This window comes from Procambarus clarkii, chromosome 46, assembly GCF_040958095.1.
Source record: "Procambarus clarkii isolate CNS0578487 chromosome 46, FALCON_Pclarkii_2.0, whole genome shotgun sequence".
Classification (NCBI taxonomy): domain Eukaryota; kingdom Metazoa; phylum Arthropoda; class Malacostraca; order Decapoda; family Cambaridae; genus Procambarus; species Procambarus clarkii.
Window position 1 is genome coordinate 34427906 of NC_091195.1, and position 17695 is coordinate 34445600.

General features: G+C 40.9%; 1 protein-coding gene across 2 annotated transcripts in view; it reads right to left on the minus strand.

Annotated features, from left to right (window-relative positions):
* The window catches only part of LOC123770538 (UDP-glycosyltransferase UGT5), a 177627-nt gene that overhangs the window by 155047 nt on the left and 4885 nt on the right, over positions 1 to 17695 (minus strand). For both annotated transcript variants that reach the window (XM_045762547.2, XM_045762546.2), the window contains exon 2: positions 5058 to 5210. In XM_045762547.2, coding sequence (XP_045618503.2) covers positions 5058 to 5210 — 153 coding nt within the window. The remainder of the gene's footprint in view (positions 1 to 5057; positions 5211 to 17695) is intronic.

The window sequence follows — 17695 nt, forward strand, 5'->3', positions numbered from 1 at the left end:
ACCTGAGATACCATCAGTATCCGTCAGTGATACCTCACGAGACGCTCAAATGCCGGTGGTGAGATTGGATGCTCTTGTGCTCTTCTCCTGACAAAACATATACTCCGAAACACTGACACAGTACACCCACTCACTCGCCTGAAGCCGAACATGAATACCCTCCACAAGCCGTCCTCACACTAGGCTGTTTAATGCAACGGTAATCCTCGCCTGACGCATTCATAAATTTTAACATACTATGTTTTAAACATTGGTTTGCTCTTATATGTAAATTAATATTATCATACATAAAAGTTCTATATATAGTTAGGCGTAGGTTAGGTTAAGTTAGGTGTTTAAGTTGTTGGCGATTATTTGTGTTTGAAGTACGTGGGTGAAGCAGTTATAGAACTGTGGTTCGAACAGAGGACGTGAGCGAAGGACTTGTTTCGAAAGTGTTCGGACTTCATCAGTCGTGAGTCGTGTGTAAACCGTTTTTCATTCATAAAAATTTCATTTGGTGGCTGGATCAAATAATTTGTTGACTCTTTGTACTTCACTAAGTATTCGTTGCATTGAAAGCAAAAATGCAAGACTGTTTTCATCGGAATATATGACAAAAAGGAATTTCAGCTGTATAGCACCTGCCACTTTCTTTTCTTTTCTTAAAATGAGCCTTCAATTCTGATTATTGTTCAGTTATCCGACAACACCTGGTTGAGTAGACAACAACTTTGTTTTTCTGTTAGCAGGTATTTTTAGGTGACTTGTGCCATCATTGAGAGATTCATATAACTTTTAATATTCTAACTTTATAACGGAGGCGTGAGAGAACCATTTATGAGTTTCTGCAATGAGACACTCCAAACTTCTAGATAAACATTCAGATGTGTGAGATACTGCTAACTGTATGAATGGTAGAAACATCTTATTTAAATGAGTGATGGAACTTCCTCCTAATCTTGCATGAACTCCATTATTAATTCCAATGAAGGTGAAGGACAGAATCAATATATATATGTGAAAGTGTATAAAAAAATCGGATTTAACCTTCATCCTTTCTCAAGGTGCTGTATTCGATGTTCTGAACAATATTCTTAGAGTTTGCATTTATAAATCTGGCAGAGCGACTCACTTGGCGTCCATTGTTAGATGGCGCTGTGATTATGCTCCCCAGGGACTCACTAAGGGATTTCAACGGTTCAAAAGAATTGTCAATTATCCTGATTTCTGGGAACAATGAGCAGGGTTCCACAGAAGAATTATCCCTACTCTGGACATCACACGGTCTGTGCTTATGTGAATTAATAAGATTAATTAGTTTTGCTTCCATAAGAATAATTTTACGGTTAAACGGATCTACATTTCATAAAGATTCATTATGGAATGAGATTAATTAGTTGCTCTTAATGTCACAGTGAATACTGAGCTAAATAAAGTCCATCTTTGGCTAACTGCCAACAAACTCACTCTCAACATTGACAAAACTTTTTATATTTTGTTTGGCAATAAATCCTCAAATCAAATAAATCTCAGGATAAATAATACTCAAATTTGTAACAAAATAGATGGCAAATTCCTTGGCGTTCTCATTGACCACAAGCTGAATTTCCAGGGACACATTCTAAAAATATAAAACAAGTTTCAAAAACTGTTGGCATTCTTTCTATGATCAGATATTATGGACCTCGCCCTGCCCTGGTGACGCTCTATTACTCCCTCATCTATCCTTATCTCAACTATGGTATTTGTGCTTGGGGTTCCACTACCCAAAATCATTTACGTCCTCTAATTACCAAACACAAAGCTGCTATTAGAACAATATCCAACTCTGGTCCCAGACATCACTTGGTACCCCTACTCAAATTTCTGAATATGTTAGATATTAAGTCACTGCACATCCTCTCATGTGTATTATATATATATATATATATAAAACGCTGAACTGTAATGCCAATCCTGACCTTAAAAGCTTCACTGAAGGTTGTAACAGAACCCATGAGCACCACACCAGAAACAAATACCTTTTTGATATTCCAAGAGTACGACTTAATCAAACTAGAAATGCTCTACAAATCAAGGGATCCAGAATGTGGAATGACCTTCCCAATCATGTTAAAGACTGTACCTCTCTCAACCAGTTTAAGATAAAAACTAAGCACTACCTAATTAACTCCCTGTAACCTACCTTACCCCTATAATGTCAACCCATGTCTGTTATTTTTAAACAATGCTGTTTGTCGACCAAATTGTATTTTTGCTGTTTTTCTGCCATGTTCCCCCTTTTTTATTTTTGTATTTTCTCAACACATTTTATACATTAATCTCAATTAGTTTTAAGTTTTAGTCTTTAGTATTTTTCCTGCCCGAAACGCATTGCGTAATAGTGGCTTTAGGCATTGTATGTACTAGCTCTATCAATAAATTCATCAATATTTGTATCACCCCTTGTATGTATGTATTTTACCTGAATAAACATTTGAATTGAATTTCAATTACCCGTTACTGTCTCAGTAGGATCTAAAATTACTCTTTCTCTCTCGTCTCTCGTAAAAAAGTCTCTCTTTTATATTTTTCTAATCTAACAAGGTTTTTCAAGTTCAACTTTCAATTCGATAATTATTTAATTACCTTTACAGTACTCGCAACATCATATTTTTTCAAGCAGAAGTAGTCCAAGATATGTAGACGCAACTTTATAATGATAGTTACTATAGTGTATAATAGACAACCCTGATAGCTATTGAACTCAAATGGCATTAAACACATCTAACACCAAACTGTATTGACCATACATGTATCATTAATCCGCTGCTCAAATTGGCTACAAAAACATTCTTTATGATATTACTGCACTTTGGGCGATGCATCGTCGATTCTGAAACAATTTTACTGTCATCAATATTGTTCTTGTACAGATCAACTGGATGGTGGCACTTTCTTAGAGAGGAGTGACAACGTAAGTGCATGGCAGCTGCTCCTTCCAGTTATGCCAGTTATGATTATTTATATTTAGCACGTGTAAGTATTTAAGTAAGAGGTGTATGAGCAGATGTAAGTATTTAAGTAAGAGGTGTAAGAACAGGCGAGGTGTATTCAGGTGGTGAGCAGGTTAAGTAATGAAGTAAGAGGTGTAAGAGCAGGTGTAAATATTGAGGTAAGACGTGTAAAAGCAGATGTAAGTATTGAAGTAAGAGGTGTAAGAGCAGGTGTAAGTCCTGAAGTAAGAGGTGTAAGTGTAGGTGAAAGTATTGAAGTAGGAGGTGTAAGAGCAGATGTAAATATTGAAGTAAGAGGTGTAAGAGCATGTCTAAGTATTGAAGTAGGCGCAGGTGTAAGTTTTGAAGTAAGAGGTGTAAAAGCAGATGTAAGTATTGAAGTAGTAGCAGGTGTATGTATTGAAGTAAGTGGTGTAAGAGCATGTCTAAGTATTGAAGTAAAAGGTGTAAGAGCAGATGAAAGTATTGAAGTAAGAGGTGTAAGAGCAGGTGTAAATATTGAAGTAAAAGGTGTTTGAGCCGGTGTAAATATTGAAGTAAAAGGTGTAAACTCAGGTGTAAATATTAAAGTAAGAGATGTAGGAGCAAATGTAAGTTCCATTCACCATGGCTCTAGGACTTGAGAATGGTCCAGGACGGACCGAAACGTCGTCGTCCCTTAAACTTCTAGTGTGTGGTCTGGTCAACGTACTTCAGCCACGTTATTGTGACTCATCGCCTGCATATGGCTCTAGGAGACTCGAACCGCGAACCCCACGTGTGTGAGGCTGAAGCTCTATCGACCGAGCTATTGTGTAGTCCTAATAAGATGAATGGATTGTTTATTTCCACCCAAGTGTGGAAATTAGCATTAATCGCACCGTCACATAATAATAAGCATGACAAAAGATAACCGCTTCCACATTGTCAGCGCCATCGCTATCCAGTCCGTACTGGTGTATGAAACCTGTGGAAGCAGGTTCCCAGCTGCTAACTTGACAGTCACCCAGTCACTACGAACAGTCTTTATCACAAGTATGTCCTCCACTTTCACTATCAGTACTCCAGTGTCAGACTCCCTTCATGGTAAGCTACACCACTAGAGATGTTCAAGACGGCTGTCTCAGACCGGTGGAGAGGTAACAAGTAAGAATCTATTCTTGAAATAACAGCACCACCATGGGAAACCAACCATGGACTGGCCGGCTAACTGGCGAAAAATGTTGAGTACAAGACTCCGGTAGGCAGACAGAAATAACACAGAAAGAGTTCGCTCTAACGAGCAGCTCTAGGCCGTCTTTCATTCCTGATTCATTATCCCACCTTAACTAAACAAAAATCCACGATCTCCAGGACCACTTCCGTGTGGTCTAGGGTAACCAATAGATTACAGTAGGAAGGCTCTTCGAACGTTAATAGTAAGGAATTTATGACTCACAAACCATACATTCTGTTGACTTTGTTACCAATAGTAATACATTACTTTGTTACCCATTGTAATACATTACTTTGTTACCCATTGTAATACATTACTTTGTTACCCATAGTAATACATTAACCTGTTACCCATAGTAATACATTACTCTGTTACTCATAGTAATATATTACTTCGATACCCATAGTAATACATTACTTTGTGTATCAAAAGTCGCTACTAATAATATTATAAGATGTTTCTGTTCGTTTGTCTTAGATAGAGTTGTGTCTTGACATGTGTTACTCATGCTTTTTTATCATGAACTACGTGCATTGCCTTACTTTTGTCAATATTACAACTTATCTTCCAAGTCATGGACCACTGTGCCAGCCTGTATAGGTGAAGAATTTGTCTACAGTTTTGTATTCAAGAAAGAACATGATAATGTGACCTCCAACCCACTCATCTGATAAGAAAGCATGACAATGTGTCCATCTCTTCTGAAGCATCAACAAGTCGAGGGCGCACCGAAAGGTCGTCACTTTCTTTATGTTCAGATGTGTGGGGTTGAGAGTCAAATTTATAGTCACGTTTTTGTGACATTATCTGCAAATAGAGAATGGTTAAGGGCAAAAAGAATTGTGGAGGGAAAGAGTTCACAACTCTTGCAGGGGATAACTGACCGTGTGGTTCCTGGCCGCCAGGGCCTCTGCGATGCCCATGAAGAAGTTCTTGTGGCTAATGGTGCCTAAAGGAGCCAGGAAGAGGATGCTTGCAGCGTCAGCTTGGTGCACCACTAGCGCCCCCGTTACCACCATCACACTCCACCACCGCATCTGTTGGTGTGATATAGTTACTTGCTGTAACTAACATTATCCACTCATCAGCAAATATATGTTGCACAAAATCAAATAAAACATTTCCTTAACCAGATGTTAGAGAAGGCATAAATTCCAAACCAATTTTTACGAAACAATCGTGGATGTTGACGTTTTCCTGAATTAATATAGTTATTTTCATCTAAAAAAAAAATCAGACATTTGAGTTTCAGCAAACATTAGTTCTAAATGCACGAGTCTTCTTAGTTTGATATTTTTGATGTACTGTACTTGGCAACTGAAATAGTACAATTAGTTACAAACAAAACTTAGACGACAACAGAGAATTAGTTTTTGGGAATCTTTTGTCGAATAATGCGATGTGAATACTCGTGTCCATTATTCAGAGAGTTAAGGGCTAGTAGAATGGACTAATTATTAGTAATTACTAATAATTAAACGTCTTGTTAATTAAATATGGACACCTTCACATATGTTCTTATTTTTACAAGTATTCAAATTAATGTTTTTTGCTATTTTGATTTTCTAGTTTATCGTGTACCTAATCAATAATGTTATGTTTTGAACATATGAATGAAATAATGCTGAACTACAATCTTAGCAATTTTGCTATTTTAGCAAAGTTACTATAGTAATTTTTAACACATTATCAAGATCTTAAAGTAAAACTAGTAACCAGATAATTGAGAGTAAAAACAAACGTCTTGTTAGGTAAATATGGAAACCTTCGCATATGGATCAAAATACAATTATATATCAGTTTCTCATTTTGTTTGTATGCTCTACGGGACCAACGGAATGGTGACATAGGTAAACTAGGTGTTACAATTCCCAGCACTCATGGTTGCCGGGGATTGGTGTTGACTGTTATGACCTAGTGATTTCACTAACTGATAACTATGTAGTAAACTATAAATATAACCCTCCAGGTTCATTCATTCAGCCTGTTATGATATTAATTATATTTATATCCAATGTATTGGAATGTCTAATTAGAAGTTCAGTCAGTACATTAAACTGTGGCGGGATCAGAGTGCTGTATAAATGTTCCTTGGAGATGATTTCTTCCACGCCAATTAATGGTATAATCTAGTGTCCCTGTTTAGTGGATTTATACATATAATGTTGGAGAGAATTTTGCGATTTAATACAATGTTCGTTCATACGTGTGGGGCCAGAGGTGCACATACAAGTCCCGCATACGTTGCTATTATTCTTGAATTATTATATCAAAGCATAATAATATGCTATTATTACAATGCGAACCATTGAGGATATATCTAGTGGTGGCTGGGACTTTCAGAGCTGCCAGCGGTAGAGGCCACCTGGATGTAAAATCAAGTACCTTAAGCCCACCAAAATCACACGAGACAAGCCCATGACATCACCGTATCAGGAGAAATTTTCAATAAAAGCACTTGTATAATAGACAAAACCCAAGATGTAAGAAGACTACAAAATCTTGAAGCAAGTCACAAACAAATAGAAAAACCTTCCACAAATACCCCAATTATGGAACTATTCACTCTACCCACCAAGAGAGTAAGAACAAGACCGAAACATGAAGATGCGAACAGAAAAGTCACTGCTTAACATGCTATGCCCACTACACCTGAATAATCTTTGTGCGTGAATCGGACCCCATATCCGCCTTTTTCTTCAAATTTTAACACCTTACTTTTCTCCCCTCTATGCCTTATTCTTGGCCCATTTGTATTGGTCAATTTGTCTACACTTGACCTCCTAATGGTTTAAATCCAATATGCTTTGTACTTTCCTATCACTTGAGAAGGGCCTATACTTTCAGTGGGGAGTCCGTATAAATAACTGGGCCTCTACCCTTCAGACTTAACTATTTGCCTTGATCCTTGCACTGATATGTGTACAAGTCTCAAAACTTGATACATTAATTGTAAGTGACTCCTTATCATACTTAAATGCTCTCAACTCTTTAAGACATAACTGTAACATGCTCCTGTCCGAAGCTAGACACAAATACAACAAAGTTATTAAGGATGGTAACAGAGTCCATTTCATGTGGTCTCCATCTCATGTTGGCCTCCGAATGCATGATAGAGCTGATAAGTTAGCCAAAGAATCTGCCTTTAAAGGAGCCGTTGGGTGTAACCTTGGATTGTCAATGAGCAATCTGAGAGCAGCAGTACACCGAGAACTTCAACAAGATCTTGTAGATCTGAGGCAAAGTGAAATTGACACCAGTAATTCCATCTATCATCATACTATCATGCAAGAGGAGCCTCACATCTATGGATCATCCAATAAAATCAGCAGACTTCTAGATGTTACTACTGCTCGGCTTAGACTCGGTTACAAGTATCTCTGGGAATTCTCATTATCTGCTGATGTACACCTGACCAAATGTAAACTGTCAACAAAATTATTCGCACACCCTCCGTCACTATGTGATGGAGTGCGAAAAGATACGTGAATTTAGAGACAATTCTATAACCAATGTTCCAGCGATGTGTCAATATTTCATTCAAAATGATCTGCTACCAGAAATTTTAGCCAAATATCCCCAGTTTGCTAACTGTAGGTAGTAACTAAGAGATTGTAACCTATCCACCGCTGCCCACTGGATGGGGGGCGGTGTGCAGGACAAACATAAATTTTGACACTAGCTCTCTACATATGTCAGTTGCTTAATTTAGGAAATGTACTTGAGGTCGATCTCGAACCCATTGTTGATGTGATGACTTATATTGAATTTTGTAACTAGCTCATCAAGATTGTAACTTGCTTAGCTAAATGAATTGTGGGGTTCAGTCCCTGAGCCCATTATGTGCCTCTGTAATCCCTTTCCACTACCGCCCACAAGATGGGTATTGGGTGCATAATAAATGAACTAAACTAAACTTGAGAATGAACCATGTTGGTTTGAAACGTTGTGTAATTTTATAATAAGTGCAATACATTCTGCAGTTATTTATTTATTTTTCTTCACCTCGAACGAAGATTATATATATATATATATATATATATATATATATATATATATATATATATATATATATATATATATATATATATATGTATATATATATATATATATATATATATATATATATATATATATATATATATATATATATATTGTGACGATAATCTCCTTCAAGAGATTGAGCCTGCTCTTCCCTTCATAACTACGTCGTCACAATTATATAATACGACTATGGAAGAAATGTCCAACAACGACAACAACACCAGCAAGGCTTGCCAGGGTGAGCAAAACGTATGCAGCCAGCCACCTGTTCGAACTCCAACCACCAAACTACCCGTTGATCGCTACGGCTCCGCTGATTGGTCGCCGGTCTGGCTGCACCTGCCTCGCCCCCCCCCAATACTACCTGATGTCTGGGGTCGCCCCAACATCAGTCCTCAGAATGTTCAGTGCTTTCGTGGCCATCACACCTCCCAGCTAGACTCTAGCGTGTACTGAGAGAGGTGGTGGCTTTAAGCCAATATTCCAGCACCTCCCACTTAACTTTTGTATTGCACTTCTTGTTATTTTGCCTTAACGTAACTTTTCATTGTGTCATTTAAGTATTCTTATTATTTTGATTCATTGATTTTATTATAAGAATTTGTTTGTGCATTTTATTCATGTTTTGATTTATTTAACGTAATTAAAATTTCATTGTTAAAGTTTACTTGTGTTTTGTGTGTCTTCTCCTTACCTTACCACAGACGAAGTTCCAGTTTTTTCTATTTTTTTTTTATAACTATGTGACGAGGCCATACCCCTAGCCTTAAACAGCCGAACACCAACGCGTTACCGTCACAATATATATATATATATATATATATATATATATATGTTTCATTCAATATGACCGCATATTCTGTATTTATTATTTTCTGGTTTAGGGCTTTTATCCCTCTAACTATTTTCTTAGCATCAGGGCTTAATTGAAATAGGAGTTCTCCAAAACTCATTTTCGTACTTTTAAGGTGAAGAAAAGAAGTGATTTACTATAGAGTGTATTACACTTATTTGTATAATTTGCACAACGTTTCGAACCTCCATGGTTCATTCTCAAGTGAACAGATCTTACAATACTAGTTGATTTTATACCCGCACTGGGTCAGGTGATAATACAATAAAGGTGAAAACATGGGAGGATACATAAGGGATAAATGTGAGGTGAAACATAGGGGTAACTGCAGAAGGCTTATTGGCCCATACGAGGCAGCTCCTCTCTAAACACAAAGATTAATCCAGTGTAATTGGCCTATTATGTTGGACATTGTCTTATGTGTTGGCATCGACATGTTCTTGTCTTGTCCTTACTCTCATGGTGGGTAGAGTAAATAGTTCCGTGATTTGGGTGTTCATGGTTGGTCGCTCTATTCCCAAGAGCATGAACACCCAAATCACGGAACTATTTACTCTACCCACCATGAGAGTGGTGGGTAGAGTATATATATATATATATATATATATATATATATATATATATATATATATATATATATATATATATATATAAATATGTCGTACCTAGTAGCCAGAATGCACTTCTGAGCCTACTATGCAAGGCCTTGCTACCTTAAGGTGGGTAGAATATAGTTGTGCATTAATTGGCTGTTGATTGCTGGTGTTGACTTTTTAATGTGTAGTGCCTCGCAAACGTCAAGCCGCCTGTTATCGCTGTATCTATCGATGATTTCTGTGTTGTTTACTAGGATTTCTCTGGCGATATTTTGGTTGTGGGAAGAGATTATATGTTCCTTAATGGAGCCCTGTTGCTTATGCATCGTTAAACGCCTAGAAAGAGATGTTGTTGTCTTGCCTATATACTGTTTTTTTTGGAGCTTACAGTCCCCAAAGAGGGCATTTGAAGACATAGACGACGTTGGTCTCTTTTAAAGCGTTCTGCTTTGTGTCTGGAGAGTTTCTCATGAGTAGGCTGGCCGTTTTTCTGGTTTTATAGTAAATCGTCAGTTGTATCCTCTGATTTTTGTCTGTAGGGATAACGTTTCTATTAACAATATCTTTCAGGACCCTTTCCTCCGTTTTATGAGCTGTGGAAAAGAAGTTCCTGTAAAATAATCTAATAGGGGGTATAGGTGCTGTATTAGTTGTCTCTTCAGAGGTTGCATGGCGTTTCACTTTCCTTCTTATGATGTCTTCGACGAAACCATTGGAGAAGCCGTTGTTGACTAGGACCTGCCTTACCCTCAAAAATCAATTCTCCAAAATTCATTTTTATTTCTAGTCTAAAAATAAAAATGAATTTTGGAGAATTGATTTTTGAATTACCACCAACAGTGAAAAGAAATGTACGAAAGATTGAGAAAATTCGTGTTAGAATTATTAATCTTACTTTTTCGGTCATATTTAATAATATATGTCTACAGGAAAGACTGCTACCAAAATATACTAATATTAAAACGCACGACCCAGCAGCAAGGAATCAAGCCTTCACGATAAAATATCGCCAGGATCTGATTCGTGATCAGATATACAAGGCGGAAAATGAAATCAAAGACAACAAAACGCAACTACTTCATGCTACAAACGAATGGAGAAATAGCAACATCGACGAAAGTCTCCGTACCCGCATTGAACAACACCTCGACATCCTCACAGACTGACATCACCTCAGCACTGAAACAAGGATTATCAAGAAACTAACAACATTATATGGAGGACCTATGGCAATTCCACGACCAAGAGATGGTTTCCTGAACCATGCAGGAATCAACCTCACTGAGGACCAAATCACTCTCCTAAATCTGGGTATAAACTGTCACGTTATGTCCAGACCGAGTGAGATGGCCCGGAAAGTGGAGTTGGAAATCCTGTTGGACGACATATTCGACCTCGAGACACAAAAAAAGGTCACTACCAAAGATACCTTACAAGCAGAACTTATTGCGGAAGGAGGAAAGAATCGAGGCAACTACAGAAGCACCATATTGTCCCCCGAGCTCAAACCGGCAGCAAAAAGCCTTCGTGAGAACAAGGAGATAGTTGTCAGGAGAGGCGACAAGTCGCCAATATACGTCATTCTTAAAAGACACGAATATCTGGCGAAAATGAACCTCATACTCTCTGACCAAACTAAATTCCAAAGGGGTAACGAAGGACACTACAGCCGAATTGAAAGCAAAGGTTAACAAACTGATCGAAACTGTGAACGCCAAGAAATCTGGACTCCACCTGCCAAAGATTATTGGGGAATATAAACCTGGATATGCGTATGGAAATGTCAAGACACAAAAGCCTGGAAACCCACTTCGGCCAATCATTAGCCAGATACCCACACACACCTTCAGCCTGAAGTCTCCAAAGGAATTTGTTGACTTACTGCGGGGCACACGGGCCACAGGGATAAGAGCCTCGTTGGACGTAGAATCACTGTTCACCAACGTACCTGTGGACGAGACAATCGGGATGATAGCCGACAGAGTGTATCGTGATCCAGCCTGTACTCCTCTTGACATGCCAGAAAATATTCTAAGGAAACTACTCCAAGCATGTACTAAAGAGGCACCCTTCTTGAGCCCGGAGGGGCACAGGTATAAGCAAGTAGATGGTGTCGCCATGGGTTCTCCCCTAGGTGTCCTGTTTGCAAACTTCTACATGGGTACCATCGAGCAAAATGTCTTAGTCGACATGAACTTGAAACCGGCCATATACTGCAGGTATGTTGACGACATTTTTACACAGGTACCTGATGTCAGACATCTGCAGGAGCTGAAAGAGGCGTTTGAGCAGAGTTCCGTGCTGCGTTTCACTTACGAGATGGAAAAGGTTGGGAAGCTGCCCATTCTAGATGTAACAGTCATGGAAAAGAGCGGAGGTTTCCACACTGCAGTCTACACTAAGGAAACGAACATAGGAATCTGCCTAAATGCCAACAGCTACTGCCCAGACAGGTACAAGAGGAGTGTTGTTAACGTATATGTCGACCGCGCTCTCAGCCACAGCTCAGAATGGAAGCAAGTCGACGAAGAACTCTGTAGGGTAAGGCAGGTCCTAGTCAACAACGGCTTCTCCAATGGTTTCGTCGAAGACATCATAAGAAGGAAAGTGAAACGCCATGCAACCTCTGAAGAGACAACTAATACAGCACCTATACCCCCTATTAGACTATTTTACAGGAACTTCTTTTCCACAGCTCATAAAACGGAGGAAATGGTCTTGAAAGATATTGTTAATAGAAACGTTATCCCTACAGACAAAAATCAGAGGATACAACTGACGATTTACTATAAAACCAGAAAAACGGCCAGCCTACTCATTAGAAACAATCAAGACACAAAGCAGAACGCTTTAAAAGAGACCAACGTCGTCTATGCCTTCAAATGCCCTCTTGGGGAATGTATGCTCCAAAAAACCCAGTATATAGGCAAGACAACAACATCTCTTTCTAGGCGTTTAACGATGCATAAGCAACAGGGCTCCATTAAGGAACATATAATCTCTTCCCACAACCAAACCATCGCCAGAGAAATCCTAGTAAACAACACAGAAATCATCGATAGATTCAGCGATAACAGGCGGCTTGACGTTTGTGAGGCACTACACATTAAAAACGTCAACACCAGCAATCAACAGCCAATTAATGCACAACTATATTCTACCCACCTCAAGACTCCGCTCCAATATAGAAGCATCAAGAAATATGGACCAATAGGCTTTCTACAATCACTTCCATTCAATACCCATTGTTTCGTGTTCTGTCTTGTGTTGATGAAATTAATACCCTATTAATACCACCTCACCTCCTGTTTGGCAAACATGAAGTCACCTCAGCAGAGGGAATTCAACAGGGTGACCCACTTGCACCGTTCCTCTTTTGCATAGCGGTTCGAGAAATTACAACCAGACTGTCCAGCGAGCTCAACATCTGGTTCCTGGATGATGGCACTCTGGCAGGCACACAAGATTCCCTGCTAGAAGACTTACAGCTGGTGAAGACACGGGGGGAGTCCATGGGTCTCGTTCTTAGCCCCTCCAAGTGCGAAATTATTGCATCTAGTGAAGTAATCATTAGAGCAGTGAAATCAGTTCTACCAGAAGCCTCAGTCGTTAAACCTACCGACAGCACACTACTCGGAGCACCTCTGGGCCACAATGCCATTGCTGCAGTCCTTGACGAAAAGTTTAGAGACCTAAAGAGGATGGAAGAGAGAATTGGGGACTTGGACTCCCACGATGCCCTCTACCTTCTCACAAAGTGCCTTACCTTGCCCAGGCTAACATACTTCTTAAGGTGTGCACCAACTTTTGGCAACCCACTTCTAAATCAATATGATGAGCTCCTCAGGTCAATATTCAGGAAGGCGCTCAACCTAGATTTAGATGACAGTCAGTGGGACCAAGCAACACTACCAGTGAGATTTGGAGGGATAGGCATACGAAAGGCAACTGAGGTAGCACTTCCAGCATTCTTATCCTCATGTACAGCAGCCAACGAATTGGTAGGACAGATCCTGCCAGAGCGTATGAGAGAGACAGCGGGAACTCATGATCAAACGTTCATCGAAGCAGCCAGACAATGGGACACCATTGCACATCCTTAACCCCGACCACAAGTCCCAAAAGACCACAAGCAGGCCCACTGGGATAGCCCCATAATGGAAAAGACTGTCACAGCAATGATTGACAACGCTGATGCTGAAAACAAAGCCCGCCTCCTAGCGGTAACAGCACCCCACGCCGGGGATTTTTTATTTGCTGTGCCCAATGCAGCCCTGGGAACTCGCCTCAGTCATGACGCTCTCCGCATTGGAGTTGCCCTTCGCCTTGCCGCCCCCATCCTCACCGAACATAGGTGCATCTGCGGAACTGCGATGGCAGACCAATATGGTCGTCATGGTCTGGTATGTCGTAAATCACAGGGTAAAATTGCAAGACATGAAGAAGTCAACGACATCATCAAGAGGAGCCTCGCCACAGCCCGCTGCCCGGCACAAAGAGAACCACACTTATCCAGACCTAACGACCCTCAGAAGCGCCCTGATGGGGTCACCTTGCTACCTTGGAAGGATGGTAAGCAAGTGGTATGGGACCACACGTGCGCTGCCACACTGGCCAGTACCTACCTCCACTACAGCACACGTGAAAGCAGTGGTGCTGCTTCTTTCAGGGAATCGCAGAAAATTATTAAATACAGAGGTCTAGCACACTGCTACAGCTTTGTTCCGATCGGCTCGGAGACCCTCGGTTCGTGGGGAAAATGTGCATTGAAGTTCCTGAAGGAATTGGGGGACAAATTGATCAGCGCTACAAAAGACCAGAGAGCAAAAAGTTTCTTGTTCCAGCGCCTCAGTGTTGCGATTCAGAGGGGAAATGCCTGTTGCGTCTTGGGCACTAGTCCAACTTCAGAGGAATTCGAAGAAGTGTTTGACTTGCAACAATGATCGAACCCGTCTGTGACATTCATCAATGTTTCCCATTGTTGTGTTTTTCAAGAGATCCATAACCTTTAAGCACCTTTTTGCATTATTATTTTTGTATCAACCCATGTATATCTTGTAACCATTAAATGCATAATAAAGCACAAAAAATATTTAAGGAAGGGGGTGGTAGGAGAAAAGCACACAGAAACTGTATTGGAGGGGATCTAAACATTCCCTCTAATGCGTTATGCGTGGTTTCCTCCGAGGTTATGGGTCCCCCTTCTTCCAGCTAGAGGTGGTACTCCCTTCCCATTTTTATATATATATATATGCGAACAAGCCTGAATGGTCCCCAGGACTATATGCGGATTAAGGCGCCCTGTAGTTACCAGTTGCGTTGCTTCTGGGAGTATGGGTTCGAGTCACTTCTGGGGTGTGAGTTTTCATTCATATATATATATATATATATATATATATATATATATATATATATATATATATATTTATAAGAAAAAAAATTGAGAAAATATATTAATTCAGGAAAACTTGGCTTATTAGACAAATCGGGCCTTGCATAGTAGGCTGGGAATTGCGTTCTGGCTACTAGGTACGACATATATATATATATATATATATATATATATATATATATATATATATATATATATATATATATATATATATATATATATATATATATATATATGCGAACAAGCCAGAATGGTCCCCTGGACAATATGCAACTGAAAACTCACACCCCAGAAGTGACTCGAACCCATACTCCCAGAAGCAACGCAACTGGTATGTACAAGACGCCTTAATCCACTTGACCATCACGACCGGACATAATGAGGTGATAGCCGAGGCTATTTGAACCACCCCACCGCCGGCACTCGGATAGTTATCTTGGGCATAGCATTTTACCAAATCACCTCATTCTTAGGGGCACACGTGAGGAACACAAATGCGAACAAGCCAGAATGGTCCCCTGGACAATATGCAACTGAAAACTCACACCCCAGAAGTGACTCGAACCCATACTCCCAGAAGCAACGCAACTGGTATGTACAAGACGCCTTAATCCACTTGACCATCACGACCGGACATAATGAGGTGATAGCCGAGGCTATTTGAACCACCCCACCGCCGGCACTCGGATAGTTATCTTGGGCATAGCATTTTACCAAATCACCTCATTCTTAGGGGCACACGTGAGGAACACAAATGCGAACAAGCCAGAATGGTCCCCTGGACAATATGCAACTGAAAACTCACACCCCAGAAGTGACTCGAACCCATACTCCCAGAAGCAACGCAACTGGTATGTACAAGACGCCTTAATCCACTTGACCATCACGACCGGACATAATGAGGTGATAGCCGAGGCTATTTGAACCACCCCACCGCCGGCACTCGGATAGTTATCTTGGGCATAGCATTTTACCAAATCACCTCATTCTTAGGGGCACACGTGAGGAACACAAATGCGAACAAGCCAGAATGGTCCCCTGGACAATATGCAACTGAAAACTCACACCCCAGAAGTGACTCGAACCCATACTCCCAGAAGCAACGCAACTGGTATGTACAAGACGCCTTAATCCACTTGACCATCACGACCGGACATAATGAGGTGATAGCCGAGGCTATTTGAACCACCCCACCGCCGGCACTCGGATAGTTATCTTGGGCATAGCATTTTACCAAATCACCTCATTCTTAGGGGCACACGTGAGGAACACAAATGCGAACAAGCCAGAATGGTCCCCTGGACAATATGCAACTGAAAACTCACACCCCAGAAGTGACTCGAACCCATACTCCCAGAAGCAACGCAACTGGTATGTACAAGACGCCTTAATCCACTTGACCATCACGACCGGACATAATGAGGTGATAGCCGAGGCTATTTGAACCACCCCACCGCCGGCACTCGGATAGTTATCTTGGGCATAGCATTTTACCAAATCACCTCATTCTTAGGGGCACACGTGAGGAACACAAATGCGAACAAGCCAGAATGGTCCCCTGGACAATATGCAACTGAAAACTCACACCCCGAGTGCCGGCGGTGGGGTGGTTCAAATAGCCTCGTCTATCACCTCATTATGTCCGGTCGTGATGGTCAAGTGGATTAAGGCGTCTTGTACATACCAGTTGCGTTGCTTCTGGGAGTATGGGTTCGAGTCACTTCTGGGGTGTGAGTTTTCAGTTGCATATTGTCCAGGGGACCATTCTGGCTTGTTCGCATTTGTGTTCCTCACGTGTGCCCCTAAGAATGAGGTGATTTGGTAAAATGCTATGCCCAAGATAACTATCCGAGTGCCGGCGGTGGGGTGGTTCAAATAGCCTCGGCTATCACCTCATTATGTCCGGTCGTGATGGTCAAGTGGATTAAGGCGTCTTGTACATACCAGTTGCGTTGCTTCTGGGAGTATGGGTTCGAGTCACTTCTGGGGTGTGAGTTTTCAGTTGCATATTGTCCAGGGGACCATTCTGGCTTGTTCGCATTTGTGTTCCTCACGTGTGCCCCTAAGAATGAGGTGATTTGGTAAAATGCTATGCCCAAGATAACTATCCGAGTGCCGGCGGTGGGGTGGTTCAAATAGCCTCGGCTATCACCTCATTATGTCCGGTCGTGATGGTCAAGTGGATTAAGGCGTCTTGTACATACCAGTTGCGTTGCTTCTGGGAGTATGGGTTCGAGTCACTTCTGGGGTGTGAGTTTTCAGTTGCATATTGTCCAGGGGACCATTCTGGCTTGTTCGCATTTGTGTTCCTCACGTGTGCCCCTAAGAATGAGGTGATTTGGTAAAATGCTATGCCCAAGATAACTATCCGAGTGCCGGCGGTGGGGTGGTTCAAATAGCCTCGGCTATCACCTCATTATGTCCGGTCGTGATGGTCAAGTGGATTAAGGCGTCTTGTACATACCAGTTGCGTTGCTTCTGGGAGTATGGGTTCGAGTCACTTCTGGGGTGTGAGTTTTCAGTTGCATATTGTCCAGGGGACCATTCTGGCTTGTTCGCATTTGTGTTCCTCACGTGTGCCCCTAAGAATGAGGTGATTTGGTAAAATGCTATGCCCAAGATAACTATCCGAGTGCC